Below are 17631 nucleotides of genomic sequence, written 5' to 3'. Positions count from 1 at the left end.
TGCTCTCGTTTACAGGCGTTGGTTCTTAATAAAAAGAAACAAATAAAAAGTTCTGGAGTGGAAGGTTCCCACTTCCCTCCCCATTCCGACTGCAAGGCTCTGCTGGACTCCATTGTGTTTTGCTAGGCAGATGTTGAACTGTGGAGCCTGAAAGAAAGATCCAGTGGCTACACCCATCATGAATTTTACTGGGTAGCTCTGGACAACTCATACATTTCCTCCCTCCCTCATTTTTACCTTACATTAAAACAGGAATTATTATGACTTGTCTTAGACGATTCTAAGGATGAAGAAGAATGATAAAAGATCTATTAAAGCCTATTCAAACAGCTACAGGAGTTACTTTATTAACCACATACACAATAGCATTAAAATTAAAAAATAAATTTATTGCAACGGCCAGCTAACAGAAAAGCCATGACCTTGTTCAGTAAATGAGAGTCCATGTCTGAAGAAAGCTCACTGAAGATCCGCAGCGAGTCAATCTGGAGTCAGTGCTGACGTGGCCCCTATGAGCAGACATTGAAGAGGGGAAAGGGTGTAATAATCACACAGTAAAGTGGCTTTCACTTGGTGTTTTATGACCCACTAGTGCTGCTGGCCCAGCCATCTTGCTGTCTGAAATGGAGCTGAAATCTGCTGCCACAACACTCACAAGGACCAATACTTAAATAAATCTTGATGAACTGCTCAGACACTGGTTTCTATTTCACCTGTCTCACTCGCTCCCCCCCCCCCATGGTTGTACTGTATGTTGAGCAGGTTACTTCACCTTGCTAGATGGCATGGTTGGTCTTGCCTGCAACTGACTCAAAACCGTATTATTATAGGAGAAAATGTCTATTTATAAACTTAAATCCAGTTATTCATCCTAGCTAGAGAAGACCTACTAGGCAGAATCCTACTGGTGTTCACATAAGATTTGTATAATATACAAGGTGCCAGTCAGGCATACGACCAGGCACATGACCAAGATGTGGCTCAGGACCTCATTATTAGCTGCAATTAGCTGCAGTAAGTTACATAAATATGAGTAGGATTCTGGCGAATGAATCAATTGCTAAATGGTGAATAAAGATTTTGGTAAATCCCATCAATACTATATCAACTGGATTCAGGCCACAGCTTAAAAAAAAGGTGCATCTTGAGGTTATAAGTGTAATGGAAGGTTCTTGACAAAGCAGTTCCCTCAGTTGCCCCAGAATGTTTTCTTTGCGTCTAATACAGAAGACAACTCTTATTTATAGATACGACATCACACTATTTGTGGGACAAGAATCTTGTGGATCTTCTTATACATAAATCAGAACGTGCCAGGCTCAACTGGGGAACCTTTGGCTGACTGGGGGTGTCCTGGCAATTAAAAGTGAAAAAACATATTGAGGCCCAAAGCCTCTCCCTGTTTTTTGTTCCCCAACAGAGGATTTTATCCACTGAAGATAAAAGAGAATTCTGAAAAGTACCATCTTTGCCTGACTTTTTTTGGAACTGGTTCTGAGTTAGCTTCTTTTAGATAAACTTTTGATCATAATTATCGAAGGACCTTCCTCTTGGAAGCATTATGTTTGGATTAGACAACCACATGACCTTCTTAGAGCAGCATACTGTATGTAGTTAGGTTTTTTTTCTTTCTGCGTTTGTCTTATTCTTTTCTTTTTTTAGTGTTTCATGGTTTTTTGTATGTCAGAAATTATCAATCAATAAAAAAAGAGCAGCATCTGTGCACAGGACTGTCTCCATATTTGTGGGGCCCATCAGCACAGTATCATCTGATAAGCTCCCTTTCACTTTGGGACATTCAAGTGGTGGCAGAAGCAACATCAGAAAGTACAGGAGGAGGTATCATTCTAATTTCCCACAATTGATCTGATGGAGTGTCATTCTAGAACACTTGCTGTGTTGTTATTTTGTTGTTTTTTATTTGCATTTATTGTTTTACTTGATGGTAAAACCACTCTGAGTAGTGCTTTTGCACTAATGGGGCAGTATATAAATTTAATAAATAAAAAATAGATCATTCTGGGAGATTAAAAAGGGATTGCTGGATGTCTGGGACTGATCAGAGTCCTATCCTGCGGGTTTTAATTTTTCAAAGGCGGTTGTGGGTAGGCATCAGTCCTGGATCACACTCTGGGGTGTTAAGCAGCTTGAAGACGATGTGTGGCACTGCCAAGTCTAGGATGCTGATACAAAACTTACATGAAGCTGGAGACCACACATGTCCTCTCAGATCAAATCAAGCTACATGTCAGGCTGGAAGCAAGACTGCAGCACTTAGTCTAACAGCTCAAGGAACTTATAAACAGGCTTGGGCGAGGATGTGAAAAACAGTACACATGATATAGGTCTTCCCCATTGAGTAAAGGTGCACTTTTTCTCACAATGCACCCCAGGAAATGCAAAACAGGTAAATTCTATGAAAATCTCAAAGTCACAGAAATTCCTTGCTATCTGTCCTAGCACTGGCAGATCCCTAATCCTGTTGACCCTTAGTCCCAGCCATATGTTTACATCTTTTAGTCATTTTAGGCTAGTAGGAAGTATACACAATAACCACAATATTTACTAATTTGCAACTTGGAGAATTTGGTGGAGATGCTCTCTTTGTATTCTTTGTGAACAAACTATTATTTGTGGAGGGAGGAGCTTAAAAAGTGCGACGGAGAGCATGCTCTTTCCTTCCATCTCTGTCTTAGGGAATTACTAACCTCCTTCACCACATAGGTGTGTCTCATTGTCCATCAAAGTGCTGCTTATATACCGCACCATAGTGCTTAAAGCACTCACTGCATGGTTTACAATTTAATTATGCAGGCTACACATTCTTGACACACACCCCCACTCGCGCTGTGAGATGAGTAACAAATTTACCAACCTGAGAAGGATGGAAGGCTGAGTTAACTTTGAGCCTGCTCCCTCAAACTCAGATCATGAGCAGAGTCTTGCTGCAGAACTGCAGTTTAACCACTGCACCATGGGGCTCCTGTATTACTGTGCAACAACTAATATTGTGGCCAGACCTGTTCCTAATGCAGCTGGTCAGAAGACACCATCATTCATTAGGTCCCATTATTGCCAAAATTCTGAGGTTGGGTCGGTGTAGGAGGGGAATGTGTAATTGCTTACCTCTTCCTCCAGTGGGCGGTGTATAGCCTGCTGGTAGCAGAGCATCTTGACGGTTTCCCAGGACGAAAGCAAGGGTGGCAAGCACCACAGCATCCACTATGCCCAACAAGGCAAGGGTAAAGGCCCAGTGTATTGTGCATGCACCCAGGGTATAGCTCCGAGCCCGAGGCCCACAAAGAGCTCTCACCTCTGGTGCTCCCCAGCCATCTGGGAAAACCAGGCAGCCAAGGGCCTGGCATGTTGCTACGAGAAAGAGACAGAGAGAGAAGCTGAGGGTTAATAAAAACTGGTCCCTAAGCAGCAACCCTCCCCTATATGCTCTAACACAAGATGTTTCCAGGAAGGTAGTCATGTTAGTCAGTTGCAACCAAGTGTTTTGTGGCATTTTAAAAGACTTTATTTTTGTCAAATAAAACTTGCTTCTCTTGAAAGTGCCACAAGATCCTGTATTTATTGTATTTTATTTTTTTGGTGGGTGGGGGACGAATCCTAAGACATTTTGTTGATTGAGACCAAGATTGATGGTCTCTGTCCAGTCCATATAGAAAAGTTGGACCGACATTTGGATCTTACTTGAACTTTGGCACTAAGAACAATCATTCACCACTCCTTGGGCAACATATGAGTGTAAAGGGGCACAGGACAGGTTGTGCAATAGACACAGTGGTTGTCTTACAGCAGAGAAGGATAGCTGAATAGTCCATAAGAACAGATAAGAGCTTGCCCCTTCTGTTCTCCAGCATCATCTTCCTGAAGAAGTTGTTTCACTCTGCTGAGTGGTAGGGCTAACCATCCTCACAAGATACTAGTTTACTTCTGACTTTCTGCCTCAGAGCATGGCAAAGATACATGGGTACCTGTCACATAAATATGGATTTTTGTCAGGACCATCTGAGAGCCTACAACCCTAACAACACTATTATTTCAGCTTCACAGAAGTATTCATGATGAGCAAACACAATCAAAAGGAGCTCTCCATTGGCTAATCCTGTTCAAAGTCTTCAAAATCTGCAGCTAGCATTATTCTTTCTCCTTGCTCCAGCCCTGGTGAAGGAGGAGAAAATACAATTCATGTGCTACAGCAATGTTTCCCTGTTTCCAGATGTGTTAAAAGACTATCTCCACCATCCCCAGGTAACATGCTGATTTGCCGTGCTAGTTGGGGACGACATGAATTTTAAGCCAACACGTCTGGGGGCTGTCAAGCCACCTAGGCTACTCTATAGGGTCAAAAGGACATTTTGATACCTAACAGTGGAAACCTGTGCCAACACACAAGGTGACTTTTAAAGAAGAATGAATAGAATGACATAGCTGAAGAAATCTTTAACTGAGCAGAAGTCCAATCCGAAGCATCATCCTACCGCTGGTCATGCTTATGGATGAGTTCAGCATGTCATTTTGCTGATTTTTTTAAAAGTATCTTTCTCCACTCTTCTGATACCATCTTCCAAGAGGGGCACAGTTCACCAGGAAGATCTGCTGCAGAGTCTTAATTAAAATAAATGAGACCTGCACAAGAGCGTTTTACTGTTCTAGGTTAGAGAACATGGTAGGCAGAAAGCAGGCAGGAAGAAAAACCTCTGCTTTTAAATCTCACCTCCACCAGGAACTCCTAAGCCAACTTCTCTGGGCCTTACACTTACATGTTCAGTATTAAATTGTTAAGAATCCTTTAAGTTTACAGGAGTGGTGCAAAAAAAAGAAAACAAAAAAGGCTTGAGCCATGTGCATTAAGAAACCCCTCTAGGTCAAACTCCTAGGTCAAAGCTGAGTTTTACGAAATAATAGCAAAATACCTGCCTTGATGAAGAGATTTACACCACAAGTTCCTCTAGCATGGAAAAGGAGTTCCGTCTCCTGTAGTGAAGCCCAGGTTGCCCTGAGGCATTCGTGTTTACTTTCAGTACAGTGAGCGCGGAATAATCAGGTTACTTAGGGCCAACATGAGAGATGGGCAGAAACAAGACCCTTCACTAGAAACAGAGTTAATTCCTAATAGTTGAGGCTGCCCAGGTATGACTCTTAGGCACCTGCCACCTAGAGGGAATCAAGTCCATTTTTGCCAGCACAGCTGCATCATAGACCGTGTTTCTTGGTCACACTGAAGTGCTAAATATATTGCTTCCAGGCAATTGTACTGAATGGCTTATGTGGGATTTGAGTCCTAAAAGCCCCTCTTTTTGCACATCGTTACCTGCAAAAAAAGGAAAGCAAATTTTCTTTTATTTTTTTAACCACATCTCCCAGAAATTTTGAATCTCTGTCCACAACCCCTTCAGATTTTCCTCTTTCTTGACATTTTCTTCCTTCTATTCTTCCTCTTTAAATAAGATGGCCCAAGTCTTCCTTTTCTAACTCACACCCACCCCTACCTTAGCATATTTGCCCTCCCCTTCTCTGACCTAAGGGCCACTTTTTTTCTCTCACCTGCTGAAAGTTGCTGCCAGGCACACACCTTGTAGACGGTCCCAGGACTGCAGACCCAGAAGAGCCCCAAGGAAGCCACGCTGCCCAGCACCAGCACCAGGGCCATCAGGACAAAGACGGCAGCCGCCTTGAAGGATGGGATGGGCGTCAGGGTGACCAGCGACCCCTCACACTGGAGGGCGCTGTCCCGCTCGGTGCAGACTTGGTAGAGGCCGAAAGAGCCCACGGCGCTCACACTGGGGTCAGACAGGACCCCCGAGGGGGGCAGCTGGTAGGTGAGGGGTGCCGTCTGCACCCAGGCCGGCTGAATCAGCACCACCACCTCGAGGATGCCAAAGCAGAGGGTGCAGCCGGCCCAGAGGGCGCCCACTGCCCTGGCATTGCGCACAAAATCTGTCTGGTAGAGGGCAGCGGCTTCTCGGGCTGCCAACATGCCCCCCCAGACTCTTCCCAGGGGTCTATGCCCTCCTCCACTCCACCAGGGAATAAGCTACCCTTGGCTCCTTCCCCACCACAGAAGGAAAGTCCTCTCACTCCAGAATCCAGCTGCTGTGCCCTTCCCTCTGGCGTGGGTAGCTTATAGCCCTCCTCTGCTTGCTATTTCTGCATTCCGCTACTCCAGCAGCTTCGATCCTCCTCCATTGGGGATCTTAAGTCACCCGCTCCTTCCTTCCTTCCTTCTTTCCTTCCAACCGCCCTCGTGGGGGTGATGGTTGCTAGGTTCCCGCCGTCTGCAATCTCTGCGTTGCTCTGCCGGGCTGTGCACGTATTTGAGTTTGGGGGCTGCTGCTGCTGCTGCTGCGTGCCCTTCTTCCTCTTCTTTGCGGGGGAGGAGGGGAAGGAAGGAGGGAACGGCTGCTTCTCTCTCCCCCCCCCGCCTCCTCCACCCCCCCCCCCCGTCTTCCTCAGGTTTGCTTGCCACAGACTGACTTTTCTGTTGTCCCTTTGCGCCGTTTTGTGGAGCGGCGGGGCGAGCAACGTCCCCTTGGCCCAGCGCCCAGGCTGGAAAGGCTCGCTCTTGTTCCCGCGCCGCGCTCGGGCGCCCGCGGTGGCCAGAGGACGGAGCGCGAAGCTCACTTTGCCCGGCTCGATGCACCTGCTTGCCCGCCGCCGCCGCCGCCTCCCCGCCTCAAACGTTGCGGAGGTTCAGCAGCTGCAGGGGCTAAATCATTCCTCGGCTGGGAGAACCAAGGAGAGGCGGGAAGAGGATCCTGGAGGAGTCGTTTTTTTCCCCCTTCCCTTCAAATTCGCTTCCCCGGGATGAGAGAACGGGAACGCCATTACATTACTCTTTCTCTCTCCTAGCTGGAGGGAAGATCTTAGGGTAATGTCGCCTCAGGCGGCGGCAGATTTATTATACTGCATATATAAACAAGTTTATTATTGACCAATTGACACAGCCTATTTATTGTGGGGCAAAACTGCCGCATCTACTGCTGGTTCGCTGAGGCGGCAGATCTCTGCGGAGGGCCGGCTGAAGACGTTTTGCTGGCTGGGTTGAGGAGCAAAATGGTGCCTCTGCAGTTCATGTGCAAAAGAAGTCGGCCTGGATGGTGGTCAGGGCACAGTGTTCTCTTCCACATGTCTTATTTTCAGGGAAACATGGTAGCTATCTAGTAGTAATCCCCATCAAACTGAATAGCATTCTGTGCCAACTAGAGAAGCAGGGGATCATGTTTTTAGCTAACCCAAACAGGATTCCCATCAGGTTGAGGAAACTACCTCCACATCAGTCCACAGGCATTGCCCCAGATAATGGAGAGCACCTTAAAACCTATGACCGCAAAAGAATAATAAATAAGTTGGAAGGGTCCTGCAAGGTTCTATGTGAGTGAAGATCACTGGCAGAAAGGGAGTTTACTACAGGCGAGGTGCTACTAGATATACCACTGGGATACAATCAGAAAGCTTCTGCAAGAAAACTAGACACAGAAGGAAAAAAAAAAGAGTTCTCAGGACTCCCTTTCTTCTCTCAACCACATAGCTTGGTAAAAGCTTGACGCAAAGGACTTCAAATTCTGCCAGAAGGCACAAGGGAGAGGAAGAAGGCTGCATCCATCTGTGGACCGAGGAGGCTCTCATCTTGGTGATTTTGGGCTCCAGAAGCCAAAGGAAAGGGAAGGCAGGCCATCATTGGCCAGATAGCCCAAGCTCCACCAGATACTCCAGGCCTCCATGACCCACAAAAGGAAGCCACTTCCTATGGCAAAAAGACACTGTTTTTCCTAGTGCTTTCAAACACATGGAGCCTTCATACAGTACATGTAAACGTATCTATGGAGCCTGAGGAAGTAGGGAGATAGCAGGCAGCAGAACAGTCAACACATAAAACAGGTGAGCTTATAAAGAGGGCAAGGTTATAGGATTGGTGATTGAGCCATTCCTCCGTTTCCAACTTAACATGGTCCAAAGTGATTTGAGCACCCTCCATCCAACTCTCTAAGGTCTGAAAAACTCTCACATACCAGCTCCATTCACAAAAACACTTTTATTTGAATAATTAGAAAGATTATAAAATTAAGCAAAGAAACATATGCAAATGATTTTTTAATTTTTTTTTTTTTGAAGAGAGGGGAAGGGCTATAATGAAACAACTGCCCTGATCCACTTTTATACCACGGTACAGGTTTAAGCCACAACAGCCACACAACCCAAACACTACCAAGGCCGGCCCTGGCAAAACGACACGTCCAGTGGGCAGATACAACTCACGCTGGGACCCTCTCCCATTGGCTCTTTTCAACTCATTCTCATCTACCTCTCTTACCCCTTAGGAAATTTTGGCATTTCCCCTTCCCCTGCTCATTCTCCCTTGAGCTGTTTTATTGGGCTCGAGACAGAATTGGGTAAAGATTAAACCTGTGGTGGTCTGGGAACAGTTGCTTTAGCCGAAGACATTTATCTAAGAACACCAAGACTTTCTTCTTCTTGAATCAATGCAGGAACCAGTAAAGAGAATTCTGTGGGAATACATAGGGGTTAACTTTTCTCCCCAATTATTTCCCAGGATAGGGCGCCCACTTGCCCTTTGGAAGAGTCAGGCTTGCTCTTTGCTCTTTGCCAAGATACATGGCCCCCTAAAACTTTAGTGGACAGTGTGCTTACAAAGCAGCTTCCATTATTGTTTTTATGGGTGTTGCTGTTTTAAATGGCTGTGTTCATCAGTGCCACTACCTGCAGAGGTGGTTCATATCAGGTTCAGTCAAATTGCTTTACTCACTCACTTGCTCATAGAGAAGCATACAAGCAGAGTTCTGAGTCTCTATTCAAGAGGGGTGGAGAATCTTTGGCCTTCTGAAATTTTGAACTTCAGTTCCGAGAAGCCTTACCCAACCTGACCAATGTTCCTCTACCTCCAATATATGTGGGAAATGTGGGAATTTGCCCTCAGATTCATGATTCCAAGTCCTTGTCAAGGTCAGAATGAGGGGACTACGACCATCTAGATCCCACCACTCCTTCTCCCAAGAATTCTGTCCATTGCCTACTACATATAGGAAAAAACAAACCAACCAACCATCCAATATATAATATGCATATAATTAGGCAAGCCCCCAAGGTTTGAGGACTTTGGACTCCCGGAAAGAGAGTCTGTATTCAAGGCCTTCCAGCTCTGAAACTTTTGTAGCTAAGGGATTACCTATACAAAACATGCACTCATCTCAGTTAGTTGCGAAACATTATTCATTTATGTTGGATGGAAAGGAACAACAAGAGGGAAATATCCTCCCCTCTTTAAAAATTCAATACAGGTCTCCTACCCATCCCCAGCTAAGCATGACACCCCTGCAACATAGAGGGTGGTGATTTGGTGAAATTATCTGGGGGCATGAAAGAAAACTGTGCTGTATATATTCAGACACTAGGCATTTGAGCAGATATAAGCATTTATCCACAAAACATGGCACTAGTACTTCCTCAGCACTGAAGAAAGTACCCTGCCCTGAAAGTGCCACCGGGTTTGGTTGTGTGCCCATTATGGAATGCATGAGAAAACAATGTTCTTTGTCCTAGTGGAAGCAGTGAGGTTGCTGGTGTTTGATTTATGGCTGGTGGTGGTATTGCATTGATGATTGCTGATCATTAATTTTTGGCACATCAAGAGCCCTTTAAGCATCAGGTTCAATTCCTTTGAGGTCAAAAGATACTAGATTGTGCTGCATTCATTTTAACCCCTCCATCTACAAAGCAATCACGTTAGGAAGGTACAGCCATGTCCACTCCGAACATCATCTTATGAGCCAGGCTCTTGGCTTCAAAGAGAGTCTGAAGAGAAACAGAGAAACACATGCCACATCAAATTCCCATTCCTAATCAAAATGCATAATCAAAACGCAGAACACCACTGCCTATCATCTGCCTTCTGATTTGTTTGACTAATATAGCAGAAGGAGCAGCAAACACTACCAAGATGGAAGTGGAAAAGCAGAGTTACGCATTGGTTAGAGTGCAGGACTCATGGAAAGATGGGAGCTCAAACAATGCTGTTTTACCATGATCCTAAGCTATGCCCTTTGCTCCCTATTAACTATTGGGTTTGCCTTTATTTGTTTTTCAGTAGAAATACTTCAAAGATAAGAAAACCTATTTGGTCTGAGGGCCACATTCCCCCATTAGAAACTTCTAACGGTCTGTATCATAGAGTCCTATACTTCTATTGTAGTTCGGGGTCAGATAGTGCTCACCCACCCACCCTCAAGTGAAATGTAATAATTTCCTGGTCCCTACTCATTCACAACCATGGCAATTATCTTGAAATTTTCTTTGGTGCTATGCATAAAAGCTTTTTTTGCAAGGTTGAGGATCTGTGCTGTTATTCACCTTACCCTCTGAGAGGGGAAGGTGTTAGTGAAGCTCCCAACAAGATTTAAACAAACTGCTTGAATCTGAGTAAATAATACATCAATGTGAATGGTGCTAAATGATTAAAGCTGTTTTACTATCTGGGCTCTTAATGATTTTAAGCATCAGAAGACAGCTGTCCTCTTTTTTAAAACTACGTGCCAGTTGTTTTGTCCTTGTGTGTGTCAAGGGAAAGGAGACTTGCTTTGTGCTGAGACAATTTGCTCTAATTACAGAGACACTGATGGGAAAAGAACAGTGCTCATTGTGTTCTTGCCTGTAGGTGAGGAAATTAGAGAGCCTGAAAGTTCATCATGCTGTCTTGTCAAACTGAGACAAGGTAATTGATGCAAGGAAAGAGCATGGCAACTTTTCTTTATATCCCTGTTGCCGGGCAGAGGAAGAGAGCAAATAGCAGATTTCTGTTGTGCAGTTCTTTGCCCTTTCTTCCCCTCTTTGTAGTGGCACATTTCAAAACAAGGCATAAACTTTGAAGTGGATTTCTACTAGCAAAGGTAGTTTAATAATCTCTCCTATCCAAAAGGGAAGAATCTGTAATATCATTATTACCATAATGGGACAGAACCTCCCCTGCCTCTAGATTCTCTGTTAGTGGAAAAACAATACTGCCTTATCAACAAATGATCTTTTAATACTAATGGAACATTCCACCCACCCACACACATACTTTCATCTTTAAAAATGTTCATCTCAAAAAAGATTAAAGTGACATGCAACTCTCATTTCCTGTTCCTGTTTGAAGGCTGTCACATGGATGGCCAAGGATGAAGATGGGAGGAGGGCTTTGCCTGCTATTGTGCCTCAGCCATGTAAATTGTCAGACAATGATCACAACCCAAATGGCAAACTTCAACAGAAAACAAGATGTGCTGATTAAAGCGCACTGCAACTGGAATCCTTTAGTGCTGACATTTCTCAGAACACTGAGGTGGGTTCCCCAAAGTATTATACACAGCTCCTCCCTCACCTAAGTCCATGTCTATTCCATGATGGCCACATTATAATTTATTGTTTGACATATTTAAAGGCCAGAGTATGTATGTGCATAAAGAAGAGAGAAAGAGAGTCATGTATGTCACTTTGAATCCAATGGAGGAAAGCTAAAATACAAACATAAATAATAAGTCATAAATACATGCTGTATTTTTCTGTGTATAAGACGCTCTCATGTATAACACACTCCCACTTTTCCAACCCAAAATTAAGAAGTCTTTACTTAGCTTTGAGTATTCAGTCTCTGGGCTCAGAACACTCGGACATTACGAGTCCCTGTTACATCTGTGCCTATAGGCTCCACCTTCAACGAGGTGTGTTCCAATTGGTGTTCAGTATCAGCTGACATCAGTTCTATAAGGCTTGTGATTGTAGGAAGCTAAACTTCGTGACTGAAGAAAGCCTGTTTACAGAGGCAAGTTATGGGCCATTTTGTTCTCTCCTTGGCTTATTTGGGAGTATAAGATGCCCCTCAATTTTTAGTGTAATGATTTTAGGAAAAAGTAGCATCTTTTACACGGAAATATACGGTAATCTTTAAAGACACATTCTGCTGTTTCAATATACAGAGTCTGAAAAAGGGCTGGCAGGAGAAAAAGCACCAAACCATTATACAACTTACTGGGTGGTGGACATAAGCTTGGCATTCATAGCACCAGGCAGAGAGGTCCGCAAAACTGAGCACCAGAGGGTGCCCAGATTCTGAGTTGTGCGCAACCATGTGCTGATTTATGTAGCGGCCACAGCAGACCTGAACAGGGAAAAACAAGTTAGCTTAGATGAAGACATGAAAAATAGTTCAGAGTGGGGAGGGGAGGCTTGGGAATGCAACAGATATTTGTCTGAAAAAAGGATCCAGAAAGTCATTTCAAGCTCAGTTTCTTTACACATAACCCCCGCCCATCCCCTGCATCCCACTCCAAAGGGAGAGCAAACCCAAATCAGCACTCTGGTGGCAAAAACTTCAGAGGAATCAAGGAAGTTAGATGATCACAGAGAAAATACAAGGCAATGCATTCCTACCCTGCCCTGAAAGTTTGCAGCAATACTGGCTGGAGGGAAATTGGTTTGCCTTGCAAGCCATGGGTACAGTGGCTTGAATCCAGACATACTTAGAGTAGACTCTGTGAAATCAATGGGATAAGTGTCTCATGACTAAGTTAATTCTCCTGGATATCAATGGGTCTCTTTTAAGGATGGTTCAGTCTGGTTCCAGATCAGGAATCCTTGGAGCTAGGATCAGAAGCCTTCAACTTCTTTCAAAGGAAATGTTCATGGGAGTACAAAGAGCTGGTGTGATGTAACAATAGGGTGTTGAACTAGGACTGGGACGAGCTCAAAGCCACAGTGATATCTGAAGCCCAGTCACTGTCCCTCAGTGAAATCTACTTCACAGAGTTTTTGTGATGATAAAGTGGAGGAGGAGCGAAAAGGAAGGGCATTATAAATTTAAAAATGCAGTAATAAAGCTCACCCCCAACTCCTACCATCTCTTGAAGCCATCTATTGCTGGTGCCTCAAAAGCACAAGTGTGGATAGCTTACTCACTGCTCTTCAGACATTGTTCAGACAAGAGATGTGTGTTCTAAGCCAAAATATTTCGCAAACCATACATTTCCCCACCCCTTCATTCATTAGCTGATATCCAGTGAGCAATCCAAAACCTGCATCTCCTGGATGCAACAATGCTATATTTCTGGACAACCACACTGCCTTCTTACCTTATAGCAAACCAGGCAGACCCAGTTCTCAGCCATGCTGCCACACTCTGCACAGGGCTCCAGCACATTCAAACCCCCAGGAGGCACCGGCAGCACTGAGCTGAGGTGGGGACACCATAGTAGGGGAGTCACAGCATAAAACATTCCCTAGAAAGAGACAGTAATTTCTTGCACCCTGGTATCTAGTAGGTCTAACCCATCCTTGGGTAAGTCCAAGAAATCTGACCACAGAGGTCCAAGCTCAAGGACTTCCCTTCCACATCTCTATACCCACCTACCCAATACTTACTGTGTCTGTCAGATCTCCTTCACGCACCTCACAGGTGATTGTATAACCACCTGTGGCTTCATCTAGTAGACCACTCTCAGTTGCTGTAGCGGGGAGTTGGAGCGGGCTCCCCTGGTTGGGGTAAGATGCAAGAAAAGAGAGAACAGAGGCAGAGTTTACACTTTCCCAGAAGTGTCAGGGCAATCTAAGATAGGTCTGTTTTATTCCACCAACAAGCTCACAGATCTATCATTCTCAAAAGGAGAGGCAACCCTGCCTCTGGTCCCTGATGGAAAGAAGACGTGGGGGAGCAAAAGATATAGGAATGCACCATTCCTCAGATCCCTCTATGGGGGGGGTATGTTCTGTGGAGCAACTAGATAGCAATCACCTCTGTTTCAATCACCGTTTGATTTCTGCACGCCTGTGATGTAGTGATAAGTGCAGATGGTCCTCACGTGAATCCCCATAGCCAACTGTTCTACAAGAGGTGAGTCCAAAGTGGTAGACAGTTGAACAGTTTTACAATAAATAAGGAGCAGGCACTGAGTAAAATTAATGGCTTTCACTTGCCCCACTCAAAACCAAATCACCCCACAAAGCTTTGCAATACAGCAGGGAGAGCTTCCAGTACTGTTCCTGGGGGAAACTCTGCACAGAAGATCTTTCTGCTGGAAGATCTACAACCACTTGAGAGTCTTGTCATGTAATAATTTTGCGGGGTTTTTTTGTTAGGTAATTGTATGATCGATAGATCAATAAAGTCTTTGTGTGTGAAAAGCCATTTGTCTTCCAGCTGCTGTGAGGATTGCAGCTGTGAACAGGGAGGTCTGAAGGATGGTGGGTGATGTCATAGCCACACCTAACAGTACTGGGCTTCATCCATGCAACTCCACTACACCTTTATAACCACCTAATGTAAATAAAGCAGGACCTCCGTAGAGGGTAGATCAGTTCCAAGCCCCCCATGGATGCTTAAAAAAGGAAGGTTACTTACCTGTAACCATGGTTCTTCGAGTGGTCCTCTGTGAATCCATACAAATGGGTTACGACTGTGCCGGCGCAGGACTCTTCAGAATATTCTAGAGCTTAAAAATGGCTTAAAACATGTGATTAGTAGCATGTTTTCCCATGGTGCACATGCTCTGCCCGCCCATAATACCTCAGTTCTGAAATGTCTGCCGTTGACAAGGCTCTGACTATAACAAGACTCAAGAACCAAAAGACGGACAGCAGGGAGGATGGGCGGGATGTGTGGATTCACAGAGGACCACTTGAAGAACCATGGTTACAGATAAGTAACCTTCCTTTCTTCTTCATGGCCTCTGTGAATGTACACAAATGGGTGACTAGCAAGCTGACTTACCGGAAGGAGGGCTGTCACAGTAGCAATGATGTTGGCACAGCCCTTCCAAAATTTGCTTCCTTCTTGGCCCTGAGGTCCAGATGGTAGTCGATGGCGTAGACCAAATGGTTGCTCGACAAATGTCAGAAACATCAATGCCATGCAATAAGGCAGTCAAAGTAGCCATAGCTCTCACAGAATGAGAGAATATCCAAGGAATGGAGCATGCGCTCAACGACCAAAAAAAGGATTCCCAGCCTGCAGGAAGTTCTCATTTTTCCCCCTTTATATCTATAAACCTTGCCTCTATTTCTACCCGGGACTTTCTATCCTTTCCCGCTCTCTTCAACCGTCAACCTTTGTAACTCCCTCTCCACAGGAGCAGGGTCTGTTTCTGTAGCCGCTGTCTTTTGGGAACAGGCCATAGGTGAAGTTTGTACTCCTTTCTCTGTAGAGAGGGGACGAGACAGCACTCCCGCGAGAACAGCTGGTTTCTTGCCTCCAGTCTCATAAAGTGGTGTTCCGAAACAAGACGATATGGACGAACCCCTCATAATGGAAAGAGGTGGAGAAGGCGCAAGACAATGACCTCTTGAAACATTGGCTGGAGCTCGAAAGGTCAATATTGAAGCGTCTGTTTTAGGCAGATGAGACATTTGTGAGAATGAAGCTTGATGAGTAGACCGAGTGTAGGATGTCCTTGGCTTTGATACAGAGGATGATGGTACCGAAGGGGCCTGAGACCTCTCTGACATGTGGACCGCTTGCTGAGGAATGTCTTGGTGCGATGAGTGGCGTTTAGCAGCTGACTTCGATGACGGAGGGTCGAGCTGATAATAAGCTTAATGTCGATGCCGAGGAGGAGAGGGCGATGGGGAGGAAGAAGAGGCATAGACGTAACACACTCTTTTGGGCCTCACATAATCACCAGCATCATAATAGGGATTGAGGTCAAAGTCATCCTCATGGTACCAATGGCGATCACCCCTTCGCTCAACTTTCACATACAAAGGCTCCTCATAATCCGAAAATGGCCAACATTTAGAGGGACGAGGAAGAACCACAACCTCTCGATGTTGAGGATACTGTCGGGCTGGAGAAATGTGCCAACATTTGGCTGTTTGTTTATGTGGAGGAGACTGCTGTGGTGACACCTCCAAATTTGATAGCCGAATTACTGTTGCCCGCCCAACAGACATAGGGCTCGAATGGGCCGAGGCCAGGCTGGAGATGACATCAGCCTCAAAACGGCCATGGCTAAGAGACAGACTCGGTATCAAAACCGACGCCTGAGCCTGTGGTGGTGGTACCAAGTCAAGCCCTTCAGAAAGGGAGTCCGGATCTGTCAGCTCTCGAGATGATTCCTCAAGTATGTGAGATGGAAGGGAAACTCGAACTGGAGGAAGTTCTCGAAGTTGAGTAGACTTGAAAGATTGTTTATCCTTCTCTTTACTGGCCACTTTCTTTTTCTTATGATCCTCTACAAATGGTGACTTCAACATTGATGTCAATGCCAAAGACTTCTTCTGCTTAGATGATTTAGAAGACGACCTCGGAGATGGGGTAGCAGGGACCGAAGAAGGAGCGGGCTCAGGACAAGGAGAAGGAACCGAGGCTGGCTCCATGGTTGCTGGGCTCAAAGGTGTAAGTTATTTTTCCCACAGATATGACTGAAGCCTTTGCAAGTGGAGCTTAAGAGCTGGTTTGGTTAACTTCTTGCACTGACATGAGTGAATTTGGTGTCTCACTCCCAAACAAAATAAACAGCAGTTGTCGCTGTCCGTGAAGGAGATCTTGTTGGCACATGATGTACACTGCTTAAATGGGCCTGACGAGGCCATAAAATTTGTCGGAAAGGGGGAGGGGGGTGGAAGGGGGAAAAGGAAAGGAAGACTTACGGGAAAACGTGAATGATTGTCCAATATCAAAACTAAAAATCAGAAGCCAAATAATTACAACAAAGTCCGCAATCCAAAAACAGAATTGGTAGGCAATCTGGAGGTCAAAATAGCCGAGAAAGATAAACAACAGCTAATCCAAAGTCCAATAACTGTATACCGTAGCCAGTCCAAGGTCAAAATTCTCCAGAGATATAGACGGATAATCAATAAGCCAGACCAGAATCAACACCAGGATAACAAAAACAAAACAAAACAAAAACCCCAGCTTTAGCCATGAAAGAGTTTGATCGCAGCAGCGCCAAAAAGGAACGGAGGTATTACGGGCAGGCGGAGCATGGTCACCACAGGGAAATGTACTACTAATCACATGTTTTAAGCTCCAGAATATTCCAAGGAATCCTGTGCAGGCGCAGTCTTAACCCATTTGTGTGCATTCACAGAGGCCACGAAGAGCGCAGATTATAGAAAACACTATACACAGTATGGTCTCTAGTTCCCTTCCTCTTTAAAAATATATATTTCTGGGATTTTTTTTCTTTTAATATTTTTAATATTTTCAGACCATGGACAAGTGAATCAGTGGATATTGATCCCATGCATAAAGGGGTCCTACTGTGCTATTTTGAGCAGCCCTTGTTTAAAAGAAGCTCTCATGTGCTGGTACCTCAGTCTTTTTATTATCATCATCATTTACTATACTGATTTACATGCCATTCTTCTCTCCGAAGACACCCAGAACAATATACATCAGACTTCAAACAAGCATTAAACACTAGACATGGACTATAAGTATTCACATTTCTGGGGATATGAATCATGGCCCCACAGCTGCCACGGAAGCCCATTCCTTCCCTCCAGAACTGGCCAGTCCACTCACTGGCTGGCACACAGTGGTGGGTCCTTCGTCATTATGCCAATTCAGGAAGGAGCCTGGCCAGTGCTTCCCCACCACCCTGCCCAGTTCATCCGCTGAGTGGGGAGACG

General features: G+C 45.0%; 2 protein-coding genes across 6 annotated transcripts in view; both read right to left on the bottom strand.

Annotated features, from left to right (window-relative positions):
• Positions 1–368: 368 nt before the first annotated feature.
• Positions 369–6415, bottom strand: LOC110090612 (LHFPL tetraspan subfamily member 5 protein). The gene is made up of 3 exons (XM_020814305.3): positions 5557–6415; positions 3127–3369; positions 369–509 (listed from the first exon to the last, which is right to left on the bottom strand). The coding sequence occupies exons 1-3, from the start codon at positions 5987–5989 to the stop codon at positions 481–483; spliced, it is 705 nt and encodes a 234-aa protein (XP_020669964.2). The 5' UTR covers positions 5990–6415; the 3' UTR covers positions 369–480.
• Positions 6416–8029: 1614 nt separating this feature from the next.
• The window catches only part of HDAC6 (histone deacetylase 6), a 49090-nt gene continuing 39488 nt past the window's right edge, over positions 8030–17631 (bottom strand). For 4 of the 5 annotated variants that reach the window (XM_020814314.3, XM_020814313.3, XM_020814317.3 and 1 more), the window contains exons 26-29: positions 13423–13533; positions 13134–13280; positions 12035–12163; positions 8030–9822 (exon numbers count right to left, since the gene is read on the bottom strand). In XM_020814314.3, the coding sequence (XP_020669973.3) occupies positions 9754–9822; positions 12035–12163; positions 13134–13280; positions 13423–13533 (456 nt within the window). In that variant the 3' untranslated portion in view covers positions 8030–9753. The remainder of the gene's footprint in view (positions 9823–12034; positions 12164–13133; positions 13281–13422; positions 13534–17631) is intronic. The other variant, XM_078386508.1, reaches the window with a different exon arrangement.

This window comes from Pogona vitticeps, chromosome 2 (assembly GCF_051106095.1).
Source record: "Pogona vitticeps strain Pit_001003342236 chromosome 2, PviZW2.1, whole genome shotgun sequence".
Taxonomy (NCBI): Eukaryota; Metazoa; Chordata; class Lepidosauria; order Squamata; family Agamidae; genus Pogona; species Pogona vitticeps.
The sequence above is the reverse complement of the archived record's forward strand: the minus strand, read 5'-3'. Positions and strand labels throughout refer to the sequence as shown.